We start from the raw sequence: 17,930 nt of genomic DNA, 5'->3' as shown, positions 1-17,930 counted from the left end.
AACAATATTTTACCTCAATCCACATTTAAAGGGAAGGCCTAACAACTCCTCCATTTAAAAACTCGAATTGGACGATCAAAAAAATAACGCAGAAAAATCTAGTTTTCACAAAAACTTTCAACCGCGACATCAAAAAGGGAGACGCATATCCTTTAATTTGCAAAATAATGTATATACTGAAATTAAAAATTGCTTGATGAAAAACACATAATGAAACTTACAAATTGCTCCAACAAATATTTCATTGCACCAATTGTGTTTACTGTTAAAATATACCAGTCAATAAAATCTGCACTTGATTTAAAAATTCTCTATCAAGCGATTCACAAAAACGAATTCCAAATGCCGTACATCGATACGCTAATCGAATCCATATCTCAACAGATTACCGATCCCGCGTCGCAATGCACCACACATTTCTTCATATTAGACCTGAAATATGGATACATTTAGACTTAGACCCTGACACAGCTAAAAATTGTAATTTCAAGTATAACAAGCGGTGATATGACAAGCACGTACAGATTTCAAAATTAAAAATACATACTTCATCCTCGACTATATTCTAATTGTTAGCAAAGGATCAGAAGAAGATCATAAAAAATATGTATTAAACTGTCTAAAAAGATTGGATGAAAAAAACCTTTGAATTAATCTTACGAAATGCCAATTTGCTAAATCTTCCGAAAAGCCATTGGCTGAGTTATTACATTTCTCAATCAATTATATCTTCGACTGAATAAAAAAACTTCTACAATCTTGTCTTTTGAAGCACCAAAAACACTAACAGAACGTCGATCTTTTCTTGGTTCAGAACATTACATACGCAATTTCATTCCCAATCTTGCACAACTTAGTCTTCCGATACGGCCATTATTGAAATAATCTACTATATTAATGGAGACTGAATCACATGAAAACTGTTTCCTTGAAATAAAAATTCGCATTGCGAGTGAAACTAAAAATTGCCAATGCAACCCGCAACTCAAAACGCAGGTCAATTTTGATGCATCCTGCTCCATAGCCGCTGTCCTTGAGAAATTAACCGTAGGCGGTTGGAAACCGATTGCTTTCATTTCTAGATTTTTGTAATCTTGTCAACAGAGATATAGTGTCATTTGTTTAGAACTAATAGATGTATTTTGGTCTATTGAACACTTGAAAAACTATTTGTACGGTAAGCAATTCAAATTAAACTTATCACAGATGGCAGAGCTCCTCTCTCAAACTTAAAAGAAAATCGTTAAAGCAAGTCATACAATAGCCGCCTCACTCGTTAGGTAGATAGATTTTTACCTTATCAGTTTGAAAATGAACATATGCCAGGTGCTAAAATGGGCCTGGTCAATTACATATCTTGGTACCAAAACCAGAAAGCTAAAAAAGTTTCTACTTGTTGTAGGATTTTATTGTTGCAAAACTTGAATTAATTTCTGCTTTCGCAAGCTCCCTAAAATTAACTTCAATCAATCTGCACCTCATTTACACAGTTTGTTAGAAACATATAATCCCGTGCCGCGTATCATAATTAACAGTGAAACTATCATGAATTCAATATATACAATTAGCACACTTGTGACTCAATTACACGCGCATGAATTTCATTTGTCAACGCAGAGCGATATCTTTTAGTAAATACCAACTATAAGGTAAACAATTCTAAATATGCAAACCTACCCCACGTCGCAAAAACCAATTAACACTCCACTCGCTAAGCAAAATCCACCTCTTTTCACGCATTCTCTCCCATGTTCAGAATGTAGATTACTCCGCTGGGCGAGAAACACAATTTTATGAGCCTAATTTGCCGCTAATTAATAGACCGTAAAAGCAGATTTTCAAAATTCAACCACCTAGAGTAAAATCAGTGCTTTTGCCCAATCCCACTCTCAAAATCAGTCGACTAAATATATCTCAAATTCATATTTCAATTCTTTTCAAAATAATGCTCAAACTAACTTCAGCTCAATAAAAAAATCAATATGCCCACTCAGAAGCGGATTACTAGAGTTCGATTCTGTGACTCATCCCGCACAGCGGATCCATCCTCTACATCCATCACACCAAACTCTCCAGCGGCATCCTCGAACATCAGCACACCAATCACACCCACTCCGCATTAAACCTAATTTTCACAATATAATAGGAAAAGTGTTTAGAAAATCTTTGATATCGTCCCTAACAAGCAAAGATGCAGTCCTCAAAGAGGTGCATGACTGCATGCTAACTAATAACGAAGCCAAATTAAAAAAGCTAAACCCGTGTATCCATTTCCAGGCACTAGCTACACAATGCTGGTGTCCATACATGAATAGGGATCTGATCGTCTTATCAACTGAAAGTAAAACCAGAGCAGCAATTGGTAACAATCTTAAATCATTAATTGAGCCGACGGTAATTAGGTAAAGTACGACATGCCCCTTGAGGCAGATAAAGATGTGGCAAAACAGATGATTCATCCTAGAAAGTCACAACAACCCTAATATCAGCATCAGGTTTTTTTTTGAATCCTGAAAAAGGCAATCAATTTTTTTTAAAAAGAAAAACATTTTTACAATTATGAGGTTTGTTTCATAACGTGCGGCAATTTGTTTTTTTGAAGCACATACAGAGAGTTTTAAAATCATTATATCCAGCGCCTTGAAAACATAGTGCGACACAGTTTTTAGTGTACTAACGAGAAATGGAATTTGGGAACTTCCCGATTGTTTTCGGGCAGTATCGTATATCTCAAGGGTCTGATCAAAAGATTTTGATTGAAAAAAAGGCAAATAATTTTTTTATGGGACCAGATAGGACCATATAAACAAAAGACCTCTAAATAATACTTATTGTTTTGTGTTGAAAACGTAGAATTGGTCTAAGCTGTCAATTTTGGCTCAGTAGGATCTCCAAAATTTGTTATTTCGAAAAGAACACCCAGTTGAGTGAGATGCTTTAGAAATGATCTAATTTTAAATAGTTTGTTGCAAAACTGCGTTTTGTAAGCCCATGTGAGATTCAGTTGAGCAATTTTGTTGAGTTTTTTTCATTTGGTTTATTAAAAATGCAACAAAGAGTACTTAGGTTAGATTAAATAAAGGCATTAAACCGAAAACTTCTTTAGTTACTTTCGTAGAAAAAGTAAGTTTGTTTATAGTTTGTCTAAAGCTTTTTAATTATGTATCAGTTGCTGTTATTTAAACTCCTCACAATCAGCATGTGTTTTTAACGTTATATCATGGCACTTTTGTTCTCAAAAATACAGTGGCTGTCAATGAGACAGTAGTCTTTGCGCCCGATTATATCTTGAAGAAATTTTTGTTTGGCTAGTTTTTCATTGAATTTTTTGAACAGAATACACTGAAAAAACACATATATTCATATAGAATCAAATTTCGGGCCTGATATTTTCTCTTATCTCACCCGAACTCTTTTTACAATAAGTACAAGAAATAGGCGTTTTTGGTCATCTAACAAAATTTTAATCCACTTTAAGCACTTTGTATAAGCTTGTGTGCATTTTTGTGAGCTGATTCGAATAAATTTCTTCTCAAATCATTCACGAAAAGGGTAAGTTGCAAATAACAAAGAGGAAACCGGCAACTGACTGTTTCTAAGAGCCATGCTGAAAAAATTTCATAAGCAGGCTTGTAAATATATAGATGAAATGGCAATTTTTATTTAAAAATAATTTTTTACAGGACATTATTTTAATCCCAAAAAATCTACATGTCTTTGAGAATTAATCGGACTAAATTTCTGAGTTTTGTTGAACTTTTTTTCCATGAAATTAAAGTTTCATTCTTATTTGAATAATTTTTTATTTTGATACAGAAATCTTTTGCACTCAATTTTTAGATGAACAATTTTTATGCGCTGAATGGGAACGTTTAAAAGCTTTCAGAAAAAAAGAGCATGTCTTTACAATACGATAAAAACCTGTATTTGTCAGCTTTCACTACCATAACCGATAAACTCTTCTTTTAAAGGAACGTTGCACTAAGTATTACCTCATTTCTTCTCAAATAACATCATAACTTAGTTAGCATCCGCTATCATTTGAAAATATGAGAATCAACGCTGATTTCTTGAAATCTTAATTTTTTCAAAGTTTCTCGTTTCTTAATTTCTTCAACTTCAATTCCTGAAGTTTCTCTCAAAAGTTTTCTAAACATGTCTATCCAATTTATAGACATTTGCAATGCTCTAACTGCTATCAAAACTTACAACAGTCAAAGTTCTTTATTTTTACATTTCTTTTTTTTTACCTGTCTAACTGAAGCTTAATTCATTAATCACAAGAAACAAGCGTTTTTTTGTCATCTAACAAATTTTCAATCCATTTTAAGCGCCTTGTTTAAGTTTATGTGCATTTATGTGAGCTGATTCGAACAAATTTCTTCTCAAATCGTTCATGAAAAGGGTTGATTGCAAATAACAAAGAGGAAACCGGCAACTGACTATTTCACAGGGCCATGCTAAAAAAATTATCATTAAGCAAGTATCTAAACATATAGATGCAATGACATTTTTTTAAAAATAAATTTTCGATGGAAATTCTTTTGATGCAAACAAAATTTAGCGGTCTTTCAGAATAGAATTAATCGAAATAAATTTCTGTGCTTTATTAATTCTTTTCATTGAAGTTAAAGTTGTATTTTTAGTTCAAAAATTTTGTCTTCTGATACACAATATTCTCTAAAATTTTCTGCCGTTCGTTTTTTAGATGAATAATTTTATATGCGTTGAAGAGAAACGTTAAAAGAGCTTTGAGAAAGAAGAGCATTGCTTTGCAATACGATAAAAATCTGTATTTGTCAGCTTTCCCTGACAAAACCGATTAACTGTTCTTTTAATCGATCGGTTCACTAAGTATTACCTCATTCTTCTCAGTTAACATCAAAACTTAGTAAGCATCGGCTTTCATTTGAAAATATGAGAATCAACACTGATTTCTTGAAATCTTGAAGTTTTCAAAGTTTCTGGTTTCTTAATTTCTTCAACTCCATTTCCTGAAGCTTCTGAAAAAAATTTTCTATACATGTCTTTCAAAATCATAGACATTCGCAATGCTCTAACTGCTATAAAAACTTCTAACAGCAAAAGTTCTAAAAATTTTTTACCGGTCTAACTGAAAGGTTAGTTTTTTAATCACAAGAAACAAACGTTTTTTGTCATCTAACAAATTTTCAATTCATTTTAAGCGCCTTGTTTAAGTTTATGTGCATTTATGTGAGATGATTCCATTTAATTTGTTCTCAAATCATTCACGAGAAGGTTAAGTTGCAAATAACAGAAAGGAAAACAGCAACTGACAGTTTTTCAGAGCCATGCTAAAAATTATTTTTACGCAAGTATCTAAGTATATAGATTCACTGGCAATTTTTTAAAAACAAAATTATGGATATTATTTTGATGCCAAGCAAAATTTAGCGATCTTTGAGACTTAATCGGACTAATTTATTGATCTGTGTTTAATTCTTTTTCTTCGAAGTTAAAGTTGTTTTCTTATTTGAATAATTTTGTCTTTTGAGTCAGAACTTTCTCATATATCTTTTGCCGTTCATTTTTTAGGTGAACAGTTTTTTATGCGTTGAATTGAGAAAGAAGAGCATTCCTTTGCAATACGGTAAAGACTTTTATTTGTCGGCTTCCCTTGTCAAAAACTATAAACTTTTCTTTTAAAGAAATATTTCACTAAGTATAAGCTCATTTCCTCTCAGTTCACATCATAACTTAATTAGCATCGGCTTTCATTCGAAAATATGGGAATCAACACTGATTTCTTGAAATCTGAAGTTTTACTAGTCTTACTAAAAGTTTAAGTTTTTTAAATTTGGTTATTGAAGCAAACCAAAACGTCTAAATTTTTTATTTATTTTTACATCGAATGCGCGCAAAGGATGCCTATGTCCTTTTTGTCAGAAAAAGGACTTTTCCTCACTGTGTCATCCAATTTTTTCTGGTGCTTGTCCCTTTCGTTTTAGGACAAAAGTGGTATTACAAGATTTCTTTGTTTCACAAAAGAAACAGCGAGGCTTTCACTGTACTTAAAGTTTTACGGTTGTACTTCTCAATGAAACATTTGAAATAGACTCACGAAAAAGGATGAGAGACATGGAAAATCATCACAAAATAGTGATGCAATTAACTAAAAAACGTATTTTTAGAGCCTGAATCATCAGCTGGCGGAGATTGCAGGACTTTGAAAAGAGGGCCGAAAGGTTTCGAGCTTGTTGACAATGTAAAAGCAAATGGACGTAAGAAACTGTTGGTGATTGGAAAAACGGGTACAGGCAAAAGCACCCTTTGTAACGTAATAGCTGGTCTAGACCCAGAGTCTGATTGGTTTCCAGTGTCCGGCGGAGCTGAGTCTTGCACGAAAACAACCCAGTTTGGCAACATTCTTTTTAACGGAGACAGAGAACGTCCTATCAGTATAATTGATTCGATTGGCTTCAGTGACCCAGACAATGACGAGGACGCAGGTATCATTTCAGATTTGGTCATCAAATTGAGAGAGAATTGTGATTATGTGAACCTTTTCGCGATTGTGGTCAATGGACAAAATCCGCGTCTTGACGGCTCTTTGGTTGGAATGATCAGAATTTTTGAGGAAATGTTTGGAAACCAATTTTGGAAACAAGTTGTCGTCATATTTTCTCGTTTGACGATGGACGAAAGTAATGTGGCCCGTAGGGCAAGAAGTAGTAAGATGACAGATGCAGAAATGGCCGAAAAATACCTCAAAAGTGTAGAAAAAAGATTTCCCAACGGAAATGGGCTCATATATCTGCTGACTGACGCTTGGTATCGACTTGATGTCCAGGAAGAGAAAAAGTGTTTCGATAATTCCCTTTCAACATTGTGGGATATGATGAAAAAGGCACCCCGGTTGGAGACTGTTTCGGTTCAAAATGTGGAAACAGAACACGCCAAACTGAAAAAGATGATTGCCGACCAACAAACACAGTTGCTGGAGGCTCAAAAACAGAGGGAGAAAGATAAGGAAGAAAGGTGGACTTTTCAGCCTTTTAATTTTAACTTCTCATTTTGAGGACAAAGAACAAGCAAGAATGTAACGAAGAATTGAATAATTAATAGCCGCCTCAGCTTCTCAGCCGAATATTACAACACTCCTAATTTTTTTACAATTCAAAGAATTCGAATTGCATAGGGGCGCTGTCTTTTTTAAGATTTGTTCACACATTTTTATGATTTTTGAAGTCAAATTGGAGTAGTGATTTTGCTAACGCCAAAACAGGAAGTGGAGCGGCGTGAAATTTTTTCAAAAATTCGCTGTCTCGCTGGTGGTTTTTTGTTCACATGTGGCAATTTCATTTTGATTTTAGCGTTTTTTTCGATTGTTTGGATTGGCTGTTTTTTCTAATTGGTTTTCTCAATTCACTCATTGTTCGTTCTAGGCCTAGTTTTTTGTTTGAACCAAATGTCTTTTTCTCGCTAGTTGTTGTTTGTTCACATGCGGCATTTTGACATTGATTTTCTGCTTTTTTAAATTTTTTGATCTGACTTTTTTTTAGAAATGAGCTTCCCAATTCTTTCATAATCCCTTCAATGTCTTTTTTGTTTGTTTAGTGAATGAAAATTCCTTGAATTATGCTTGAATTATGTTGAAACTGCTATGCTTTTTTGCTTCGTCGAATAATAGATTTCGTTTTACCTTAGTTCACAGCTTGTTCAATATTTTGCGTGAAATCTTTTTGAATTCTCTAGGCTAATTTCACTCTCTTTCATTCTGCTAAAAGTGCTTATAGGTACCAGTTGCGCAGCAAAGCAATTCAAAATGAAGAGTCAGTATCAAAAACAAAATCAGAAATAGATACGGGATAAACCTATAAAGCCCAGTTTTAAATTCCCGTTACTCGAACTTTTTTCTTATAGGTTTTAGTTACCATCTCTAATGCTTATTGGCATTGATACTAGCTTATGTACCAGGAGTATGTTCAACAACACAATGACATCAAAATAGTTTGCATCTTAAAATTGTTTTTCTACAAAAATCATTTTTTTATTACTTTTTTTTCTTTCAATCACACTCGTGGTTATGGGAATCAACGGCGGCTATTTTCCGGCAATCTGCCGGGTATGTTTTTATTTTCACATAATTTTTGGTGTTTTGGCAGTTGTTTTGCCTCTATGGTATAGAAGTTATGTTATTTGCCCATATTGTATGAAGTTATCCTGTATTTATTCCGTTTTAAATGTTCAAGCTGTTTGAAATGTTTGCACTTTTTTGGGTACTTTTTTAGAGAAAAAGATCGCATTCTGATGAAGCAGGAGTTTGAGCGACAGAGAGAGGAAGACAGAAAAGAAAGGCTGAAAGAACGGCAAGAAATGGAAAAAAGGCATCTAGAGCAACTAGCTGTCCTCATGTCTCAAAAGAAAGAATTCGAGTCAAATTATCAGCAAAAAGAATCGGATTTAAAATTAAAACTTGACCTCAAACTCAACCAGAAAGATCAAGAACAGGACGAAATGAAACACGCGATGAAGAAAGAAAGTGATGCCAGACAAGTTTTCTTTGAGAACCAACTGAAAAGTCTACAAGAACAGCAAGAGACATTGATGAGGAAATTTCAACAACAAGGCGAAACTGATCACAAACTTCGCCAACAAATTGACACTCTTGAGAAGCAGCAACAAGCTTTGAAAAATACTCACGATAAAGAAAAGCAGAAACTGGAAGCCGACTACGAAGCTAGAAGCAAGACATTTGAAGAAGAGAAGAAACGGATATCTAACGACTTCGCAAAACAAAACAAAAAGCTTCAAGAAGAGCTGGAGAAATTGAAATCTCAGACTGAAGTTGAACTGAGATCAAAGCAGTTGAACGAAATAGCAGAGCGAGCCAAACAGAACGAGATATCTGTAAAAAATAAGTCCCCTACAGAAAAAGGTATGCCAAAATTTTTGGACGAGAAAAAGGTCGAGCCATTCAAATTATGTTAACGGCCTTCAGTGCACCAAATTTTTGTAATACTCGAGTCAAGGAGAACAGTAACCTTTCATATGCGTAATTTACACATCATTTTTACAATAAATACGGTCCGGCCTGAAATTTAGCAGGACGATGATATTTTACTCCCCTAAACATATTAATTGATCTCAAACGATGTTTGTAGCAATTATATTGGTATGTCGGTCTTTTTTATGCAATTTTTTGTTTGACTGATTTTTCGTCTGAAGCTTTTGATTTTTCGTCCTCAAAAACGGGATAAACAGGCAGCTCCCAACGGGCATTAAGTTCTCTTAGAGGCTTTCAGTTCTCTTTCAGCTCAAACTGTTTTGGAGACTTATGATTATGGTTTGAAGGGCGGTTCTTAGAGGTTGAAGACACCCCCACTGTTGATCCATCCCCACTTTTGCCCCACCCCCACCGCCGCGCTGTTGCCCCCACTCCACTGTTGCCCACCAAAATTTTTGTCTTTTTGAGTTCTTTCAGTCCTAGGTGCCAAGTAACCTCCTCTAGGTTTTTGTAGTAGGTTACTGCATAGTTTCTAGTGGTAGTGGAATGGCTTCAACATTTTAACAACACAAATTTAAGCATTTCTTTTGACAAAAATGTAATTTTTTTTATTTTTTTGACATTTATTTTTCAATATTCACGTCTTTCCAGACGTAGGGGCCAGAAAACGTCCTTAGGGGTTTGATAATAGGTCAATTAAAATTTTATTTGCCATGGAAAAGTTTTCAATATTTTCATTGCTTTTTTTCAAATTTTTAAAATTTTTTATCGGTTTTTAGCCAAGAAACCTCCTCTAATGTTTGACAATATGTTACTGTATAGTTTCTAAAGGTAATGGAATGTTTTTCAAGATTTCAACACCACAAATTTTAGCATTTTCTTAAACAAAAGTTGCATTTTTTGGACATATAATGTAATTATTCAGCCATACAGAAGATCTGCGTTAGTGATTGATAATAAGTTACTGGAAAATAATTTTCGGCGATGGATTAGTTTTCAACTTTTATTATCAAGAGTTTTAGCAGTTTTTTTATGCAACTTGCAATTTTCAAGTTCTTTAAAATTTTTTGTCATTTTTTCACGCTTCTCCAGCCCCAAGAGCCACATAACCTCCTCTAGGGTTTGATTATAAGTTACTGCATAGCTTCGAGACGTAATGGAATGTTTTGCAAGATTTCAATATCATCAATATTTAGAAATATTCGCAATTTTTCAAGTTTTTCGAATCTTTTTGACTTTTTAATCATTTTTTTCAGCACCAGGGTCCTATGGACCTCCTCCAAGGTTTCAAGATAAGCTATCGCATAGTTTCTAGAGTTAATGGAATGGTTTTCCATATTTTATTAACTCCAACTTTAGCAGTTTTTGAAAAAATTGTTTTATTTTCAAAATTTTTGGAAAACTATTATCATGTTCCAAGTTTATGGATTTTTTTAGCCAGTGAAACTATTTAAAGCTTGAAATAGGGATACTGGATAGTCTCTTGAGATAAAGAAATGGTTTTGAATATTTTAATATCTTGAAATTTTTTAAATGATCATTACTGACCAACGAAGCTTTTGAAGTCCTGCAGATGGCTTACTTGACATAACTTCCAAAAAATAGTTTTGAATTTTTTCACCGTGAAATCTGGAAGCTTTTCTTTTAAATTTTGCAATTATTTGCAAAATTTTTAGAATCAGTTTTTTTTTATTTATTTGCTAACAAGGCTAGAAAACTAAGAGTTGCGGGGTCGAATCAAACCAAAGCCAAGCTTAAGTAAACCACGGCTAGGTACTGAGAAGCCAACCGCTCGACGGTCATTTGAGAGCAATTCGCCCAACGTGAGTTGGTCATGTTTTTATGTTTTTGTTCATTTGTCTTCAAACAAATTCGTTTTAGAGCGAAAAGCAAAAGAAAAGCTGATAAGACGAATTGGATGAACTGTGAAAATTTCACTGGTTGTTACATCAGAGGCTTAGCAAGTTGTTTTTTTACTCTACTTTAAACATACGCAAGCAAAGAGAAGACCAAGAAGTGATCCATGTTATACTGCGTGATTTAGATCAATACTTTTTTCCAAGTATTCATGAAGGGTGTTTTCTAAAACCTGATCTATCTATAATTAATTGCTCTTGAACATAGCAATTATTGTCAACGTGTGTGTCTTTTTACGACTCGAAGGGGAGTATTGAGATTCTACAGATTTTTTTGAACAGAAAGCCAGTTCGTTCATGACTTGATTTTTGACCTCTTTCTCTTCGAGCATTTAGCGCCGTTTTTGATTGTTGACTTCTATTTTCGAACATTGGACTTTAACAGTAGCTTCGTTTGTAATGTATAGTAATTAGGAACTGCTGGTAATGTTCAAGGTGAAGATGTCATTTTGAGATTTTTTTTATATAAGTCTAAACTACACCGCACAACCCCCCACCACCTATCTACCACACCCCCTCCCAACACCTACCTACCCCCATCTCACTCGCACCTTCACCCCCCCCACCGCACCCCCAAACTTACCCGCCACCTACCCCTAACCCCTCCCTTCACCTAGCTACCCCCCACCTACCCCCGCAACTACCCCAGCACTAACCACGTCCCCAACCTATCTACCCACCTACCTACCCCCAACACCCATCTACCCCCGACACATACCTACCCCCAACCGCCCCCGCAGCCCTCCACCCAACTTACCAACTTACCCCCACCTACCCCTACCCCTCCCTTCACCTAGCTACCCCCGCAACTACCTCAGGACTCCCGACCTCCCCAACCTATCCACCCACCCACCCCACTTAGCTCCCCCGCGCCTAAAAAATTGTCGGTATTTTTAAAACACTTTAATGTGGTTTGTTGGGCTACTTTTGTTTTTTTCTATTGTCTATTTTGATGTTCTGATTTTGGTAAGGTTAGGTTAGAGATTATAATGCATGACGATTCGAGTCGTTTCCGGTATTCTACCGGCTATGTTTTTTAGCAGAAAGCAAGTTTGTTCATGACTTGAATTTTGACATCTTTCTGGTTGAGAACTTACCTCCATTTTTGATTGTTGACTTCTGTTTTCGAACATTGGACTTTAAAAGTGGCTTCGTTTGTAAAATAAAGTAATTAAGAACTGCTGGTAATGTTCAACGTGAAGAGGTCATTTTGATATTTTTTGTTCCTATAGAAGTCACCCCTAAATATCTAAACTACACCGCAAAACTCCCCCAACACCTACCTACCCCCCCCCCCCCCCCCCATCACAGCCCCCCCCCCCCCCGCCCCAACTCCCCCCACCACCTACCCCTACCCCCCCAAACTACCCTCTCCCTTCACCTAATTACCCCCACCTACCCCCCAAATTACCTACCAGTACCCACCTCCCCAACTTCTCTTCCCACCCACCCACGTAGCTCCCCCACCTCCCCGCACCTAAAAAATTGTCGGCATTTTTAAAAGACGTTAATGTGGCTACTTTTGTTTTTTTTTCTCCTGTTTTGATTTCGGTAAGATTAGGTTAGAGATTATAATGCACGACGATTCGAGTCGTTTCTGGCATTCTACCTGCAATGTTTTTTATATAAATTTTTTGCTTGACAATTTCGCGGTTTTCTTCGAGATTATTCTTTGACTTCTCAAGTGACTTTTTCACGCTTTCGTTCATCATTTTTGAAGGATCTCTAGAGCTCCGAGGTTGCTAATATAAAATCGGTTGCAGCATAGCGAAATAATGTAATTCATAGCGCAGTGGTGGCCATGCTTCGATAGGTCAATGGTTCGAATCCAGGTGGGGTTAAAAATTTTTTGCACCCATAAAGAAAAATTGATCTAGACTAAAGACCATGAATTAAATTGCCTCGCCTGTCGTTCAAGTGCAATTCTTCCGACATTTGTCGGTTTATGTTTTATTGAATGAATTATAGAGCAAAAGTTAATCAAAAGAAATCTTAAGGTTCCCTTTAGTTGATTGAATTCAATCAAACGAATAGTGCAAAAGAAACAAAGTCTTTTTTCCAGAGATAGAAAATAACTAATTAAAACTTGCGATAGTTTTTTTACAATAAAGAGGTTTTGCGGTGTGGAGTTGTTTTAATGTTGGATAGTTTTTATCTTACAAAAATTTAAAGAATTACCGTTCATAGTTCAGGTAAAAATCTTTGGTTGCATCATCATCAACTTTTTGTCAAAGAAAACGGGAGCTTTTGTTACTATTTATTGTAAAACTCATTTTCAGTTTCAAAAAAATTATACTGTGCATTAATTCTTGGTTCCTGATAATTTCATGTTTTAAGCAAGTTTCAGCGTGTCAAGCTTCGAAAACTTTGGTATTCAATGTCAAGCAAGTAATCAAAGCGAAAAATATAATCAAAACAATAATATTAGTCAGAATGATTCCGTTAGTGGAATAAAAAGCTCACAAAACAGATTGATAAAATTTCCAGAACGTCTCATTGTCGTTCATGAAAATTTGCACCATTGCAATTAAATAGAAAACGAAAGGGAAAAAATCTAACTTCAACTTAATGGACAGTAGAAGTTGTTTAGAAACAATTTTCATAAATTTCGAGAGACTGGATTTTTGTCGCAAATCTCTGTGATCTGATGAAATTAGCTTGATAAATCAGTTTTTGAGCAACATTTTGACATCAAAACCATCATTTTTTCCGCGTTCAAGCTATGAAACTTGATAATTTTAAACTTTTTTTCATATAAAGAAAATTTTGTTTGACCGCAGAAATTTTTCCTAGAGAAGATTCGGTTTGCCGCAAATGAGATTTAAAAAAAGCACGAAAAAAGTTTTGTCAGTGTATATTGAGCCAGATTGCTTCTTTTAATTTTTTTCTCGTACAATTTGTTTTAGGGTTGGAAAATGATCAAGAGAAGCTCCCTGCTATACCTCTTGTTTTAGTTCAATCAGATTATCCCAGCTTACTTGATTGATTTTTCAGAACCATTATCTTGCTAAACTATAGAAGGTATTATACTGCACAAGTTGAAAATTTTAGTAATTTTTGAAATATGTCTAAAGTTTCCGTTTGGCAGAGATGGGGAATAAATAGTAAACTTTGTTTAAATTAAGCAAAACGATAAAATCAAGTAACGAAAAAATCAATTACTTAAAGATATTGGATTATATGATTTTCTTTGATTCCGCCTTCATGACCGTTTTTTCTTTAATACATAAGATATATTATATCACAGAAATTTTTTCAGCTTCATTAAGGAAAATAAAAGATATCTGTTAATAAAATCTTCATAATAACAAAATTCAGTTTTTCAGCGGTATATATCCTTTTGGATTATGCCGCCGGAAGCATATATCAGCGGCATATATCCGGAAGCACCGATTTCTGTGTTCTGTTGATAGTCGATAGAAAAACACTGTGTATAAATTTTAATAATAATCCTCCTAATAAATCTCTTATTGAGCTAAGTAATTAAGCTAAGTATAACAACTTAATCTTTTGCCGTTTTGGACTTAATTTTAGTTAGTATTTATAATCTGGAAATGAAATTATAAATAAACAGGGAAAATCTTCAAAATTTAAAATTTATATGAAATGATCATAGGCGCCGCTAAAAAATAACCAAGGCTAAGTATTTGATGTTGCTTTTCTAATGGCCATGATAAACTAGTTCTAGTTTACAATTGACAACCAAGCAAAAAAACGAAACTTTCCAACGCATTGGCTCTCAAAAGGAAGTCAAATGTTTTTGACCATCGGTCACATTCAAAAGATATCATTTAGTAAACGTGACTTTGATCCAAAAAATACAATCAAGTTTCTGTCTAGTTAGGAGTGTCTAACAAAATGTCTATAAATTCTACTGTTACAGGTTTTCGAAAAAGTTGAGTCCCAATGCTATTCATTATTAAAAAATAAAATTGAACACAAATTGAACATTTAGGTCAAAATTCATATAAAAAACTTGAAGTTCCCTTTTTTTGATTGCATTTGTTAGATCGAATAGACAAAACAATTGTTCTTCATAAGTTCTTGAGATAAAAAAATAACTAACTGAATTTTGCAATGATTTTTTGTCAAACACCAAAAGCATTTGGTGATGTGATGTTTTAATCAAGCTGAAAAAAATTCATTTTAAAAGAAGTGACAATTAATAGTTCAAATAAAATTCTTTGGTTGCATCATGATCGCGTTTTCTAATGAAAACGGGAGCATTTTAATACTATTTATTGTCAAACATGATTTTAGGTTCATAGTGCCGTCTGTCGATTAAATCTTTTTTTTCTATATATTGAAGTTTCAGGTTACTTTCAGCGTTTCAATTTGCGGAAAAGATAGATTCTGTTGTCGTGTAAGTAGTCACGGTGAGATATATAGTTGAAAACAATACTAATACTCAAAATAGTTCCGGTAGCGGAAAAAGCGTTGAAAACAAGTTAGAATTATTCTCTTTTTCGTTCACAAAAATTAACACTCTTGGAATGAAATCAAAAACAATGGGCAAAAAATTCCTCACACTACTCTGTTATCACATCAATTGAACTTGCTAAGTGAATTTTTGAGCAATATCTTGACATCAAAACCATCATTATTACGAGTTTCAAATTTTGGAAAATGATTTTTTTGTTTATGATGTATTTATTATAATCCTATCTCTTTTTGTTTTAGTTCAAAGAGTCTATTTCAGAATACTTGAATGGTTTTCCAGAAACATTATTTTGCTAGGCTATAGAAGGTATTTTACTGCACAAGCACGAAAAACTTGATAAACTTTGAAAGATATCTAAGGAAAGATATCTAAGGCTCCGTTTGGTGGATTGATTGTATTGGTTTGATAAGAGCCAAGAAAACAAAATTTTTCTTCATAAGTTCTAGAGATGGGGAACAATTAAGTGAACTTTTTTTCGAGTCAAACCAAACGATAAGACCTTGTTGATGTGATGTTGCTATCACGTATGCAAGTTTTGGTTAAAATCAAAAAAATTTCAAATACTCAAAACAATTAGATCAGATATTTTTCCTTTGGTTCCACTGTAGCGAATATTTTTTCATTTAAGACATAAGATAATTTTTATCATAGAATTTTTTATCATCATTATGGAAAAATTAGAGATTTCTGTTAATGAAATTTTCATTATAACGAAGTTCAATATTTCAGCGAAATATATCGTTTTGGATTGCCAAAAGCACCGAATTCTGTGTTCTGATAATTGTCGTTAAAAAAGCATAAAGTTTGAATTGTAATAAAATTTTTCCAAACAATTCGCTCATTAAAAAAATTGCTCAGCATAATAGTCTAAACTTTTTTTCCGTTTGTGGAGTTTTATTTTCATCAGTATTTATAATCTGGAAAAGAAATTAGAAATGGAGACAAATCTTGCAATTGTATATGAAATGATCAGAGACTTGGTTAAAAGATAAGTACGGATAAAAAATTTCTCTCACGTTTTCTTTGGACTTGATAAAATTTTACAATTTACAAACAAGCGTTAAATTAACGCTTTTTTTTGACGAATTGGATCTTAAATTGAACTCAAACGTTTTTCATTTTTCATCACTTTTAAATGTCATCCTTTATTGAGCGTGATTTAGATCATAAAGATTTAAATCGTTTTTCTATCAACTTAGGAGCCTCCAAATCAAATTGAAAATTGGGCAAAATTGAATCCTGTTTTCTAAGAACGTAGTTGAACCCACAAATTCCATAGTAGTGGAAAAAACAGGGGTTCCAGCCACCAGCCCAATTTGTTTCTTCCCCCTCATGCTAGCCGCATTCGGGGGAAAAGAACCAAATTGTACTGGTAACTGGAACCCCCGTTTTTTCCACTACTATATACACTATCGAAAATGAGGCACCAATAAACACATAACTCTATTTCTTTTTATTTTGCAATCTATATTTGCATTCTTATACAATTAAAATCTATCATTTCCTGTCAAACTTAGTGCAACCCACTAATATCGAGTTAAGCTGGTAGTTATCCATTATCAGACGGATAGTTCGGGTTCTAACCACGCCGACTCCGGTGGACGTATCCCAGATACTATTGTAACTATTGAGACCCTGTAACAAGCACGTGAAGCCAACTTGCGAAAATAATCTGCAGAAAATCCAGCTTAACTCTAAACTTCTATGTTAAATTTTTCGACATATTCCATGAATCTATCTTTGGTTTGTTTGCATCGATATCTAATGTACATAAATACATAATCTACCCTTAAAAATTCTAAATCTAAATCCGCTGATAAGTTGAATTAAAATAAATATTAAAAAATTTATATGTAGGTTTGAATCATTATGTATATTCATATGATTAATATAACCTCTATTCTTGAAAAAAACCTTTACAGATATAACACTCAAATAAAATATCTAAACATCTATCACAAAACCTTCTTCAAGATTTAGCTTTACAACTATCACATTATAGTGATTTAGACATTACTAATTTTTATATTTCCAAAAAATAAAATTTTGTCGTTAGAAAATATTGATGTCTAAAATAAAAAGCGTAAACTTTGTTTATATTTCTGATTTGGCCTTTGAAACAAGGAAACAATTTATCAAACACAATTTTAATGATGAACACTTAAACAGAGCGACAGAGGAAATGAATGATGAAACTAATGAATGCGTGTATGATGCGGAAGAAGATGATTGCATCTCCCAACCTAAAACTATTACTAGAAAGAACAACAAAGATATTATTAATAGCCGCACAGCGATAGCTGGGGCTATTATTGGCCTTCTCTTGGTTTTTTTTTATTTCGTCGTCATGATTTTTGTTACGACCATATGACGGCAGAGCCACTTTTTGTTCATTCGTTCATGCAACTTCAGCTGAATTGCATGTGTGACGTCATTTTTTGCTCTTAGTGGAGCGAGTTTTTTTGTTCATGCGCGTGATTAAATTTTTGGTCACACTTGACTTACCTCACTCTCAAAAAGGACTCCCTCACTTTGAAATTGACTTTTATTTACTTTAATTCAAAGAGATAGTGTCAAATGGGTGTGTGTCATTCTAAATGAAGGT

General features: G+C 34.0%; 1 protein-coding gene across 1 annotated transcript in view; it reads left to right on the top strand.

Moving 5' to 3' along the window:
• Window positions 1–17,930, top strand: part of LOC142345562 (uncharacterized) — a 37,458-nt gene that overhangs the window by 2,938 nt on the left and 16,590 nt on the right. Inside the window, exons 2-3 of the mRNA XM_075397659.1 lie at window positions 6,153–6,999; window positions 8,253–8,899. Of these exons, the coding sequence (XP_075253774.1) occupies window positions 6,153–6,999; window positions 8,253–8,899 (1,494 nt within the window). The remainder of the gene's footprint in view (window positions 1–6,152; window positions 7,000–8,252; window positions 8,900–17,930) is intronic.

This window comes from Convolutriloba macropyga, chromosome 9, assembly GCF_964194025.1.
Source record: "Convolutriloba macropyga chromosome 9, txConMacr16.3, whole genome shotgun sequence".
Taxonomy (NCBI): domain Eukaryota; kingdom Metazoa; phylum Xenacoelomorpha; order Acoela; family Convolutidae; genus Convolutriloba; species Convolutriloba macropyga.
This window is presented reverse-complemented; position numbering and strand designations above follow the sequence as displayed.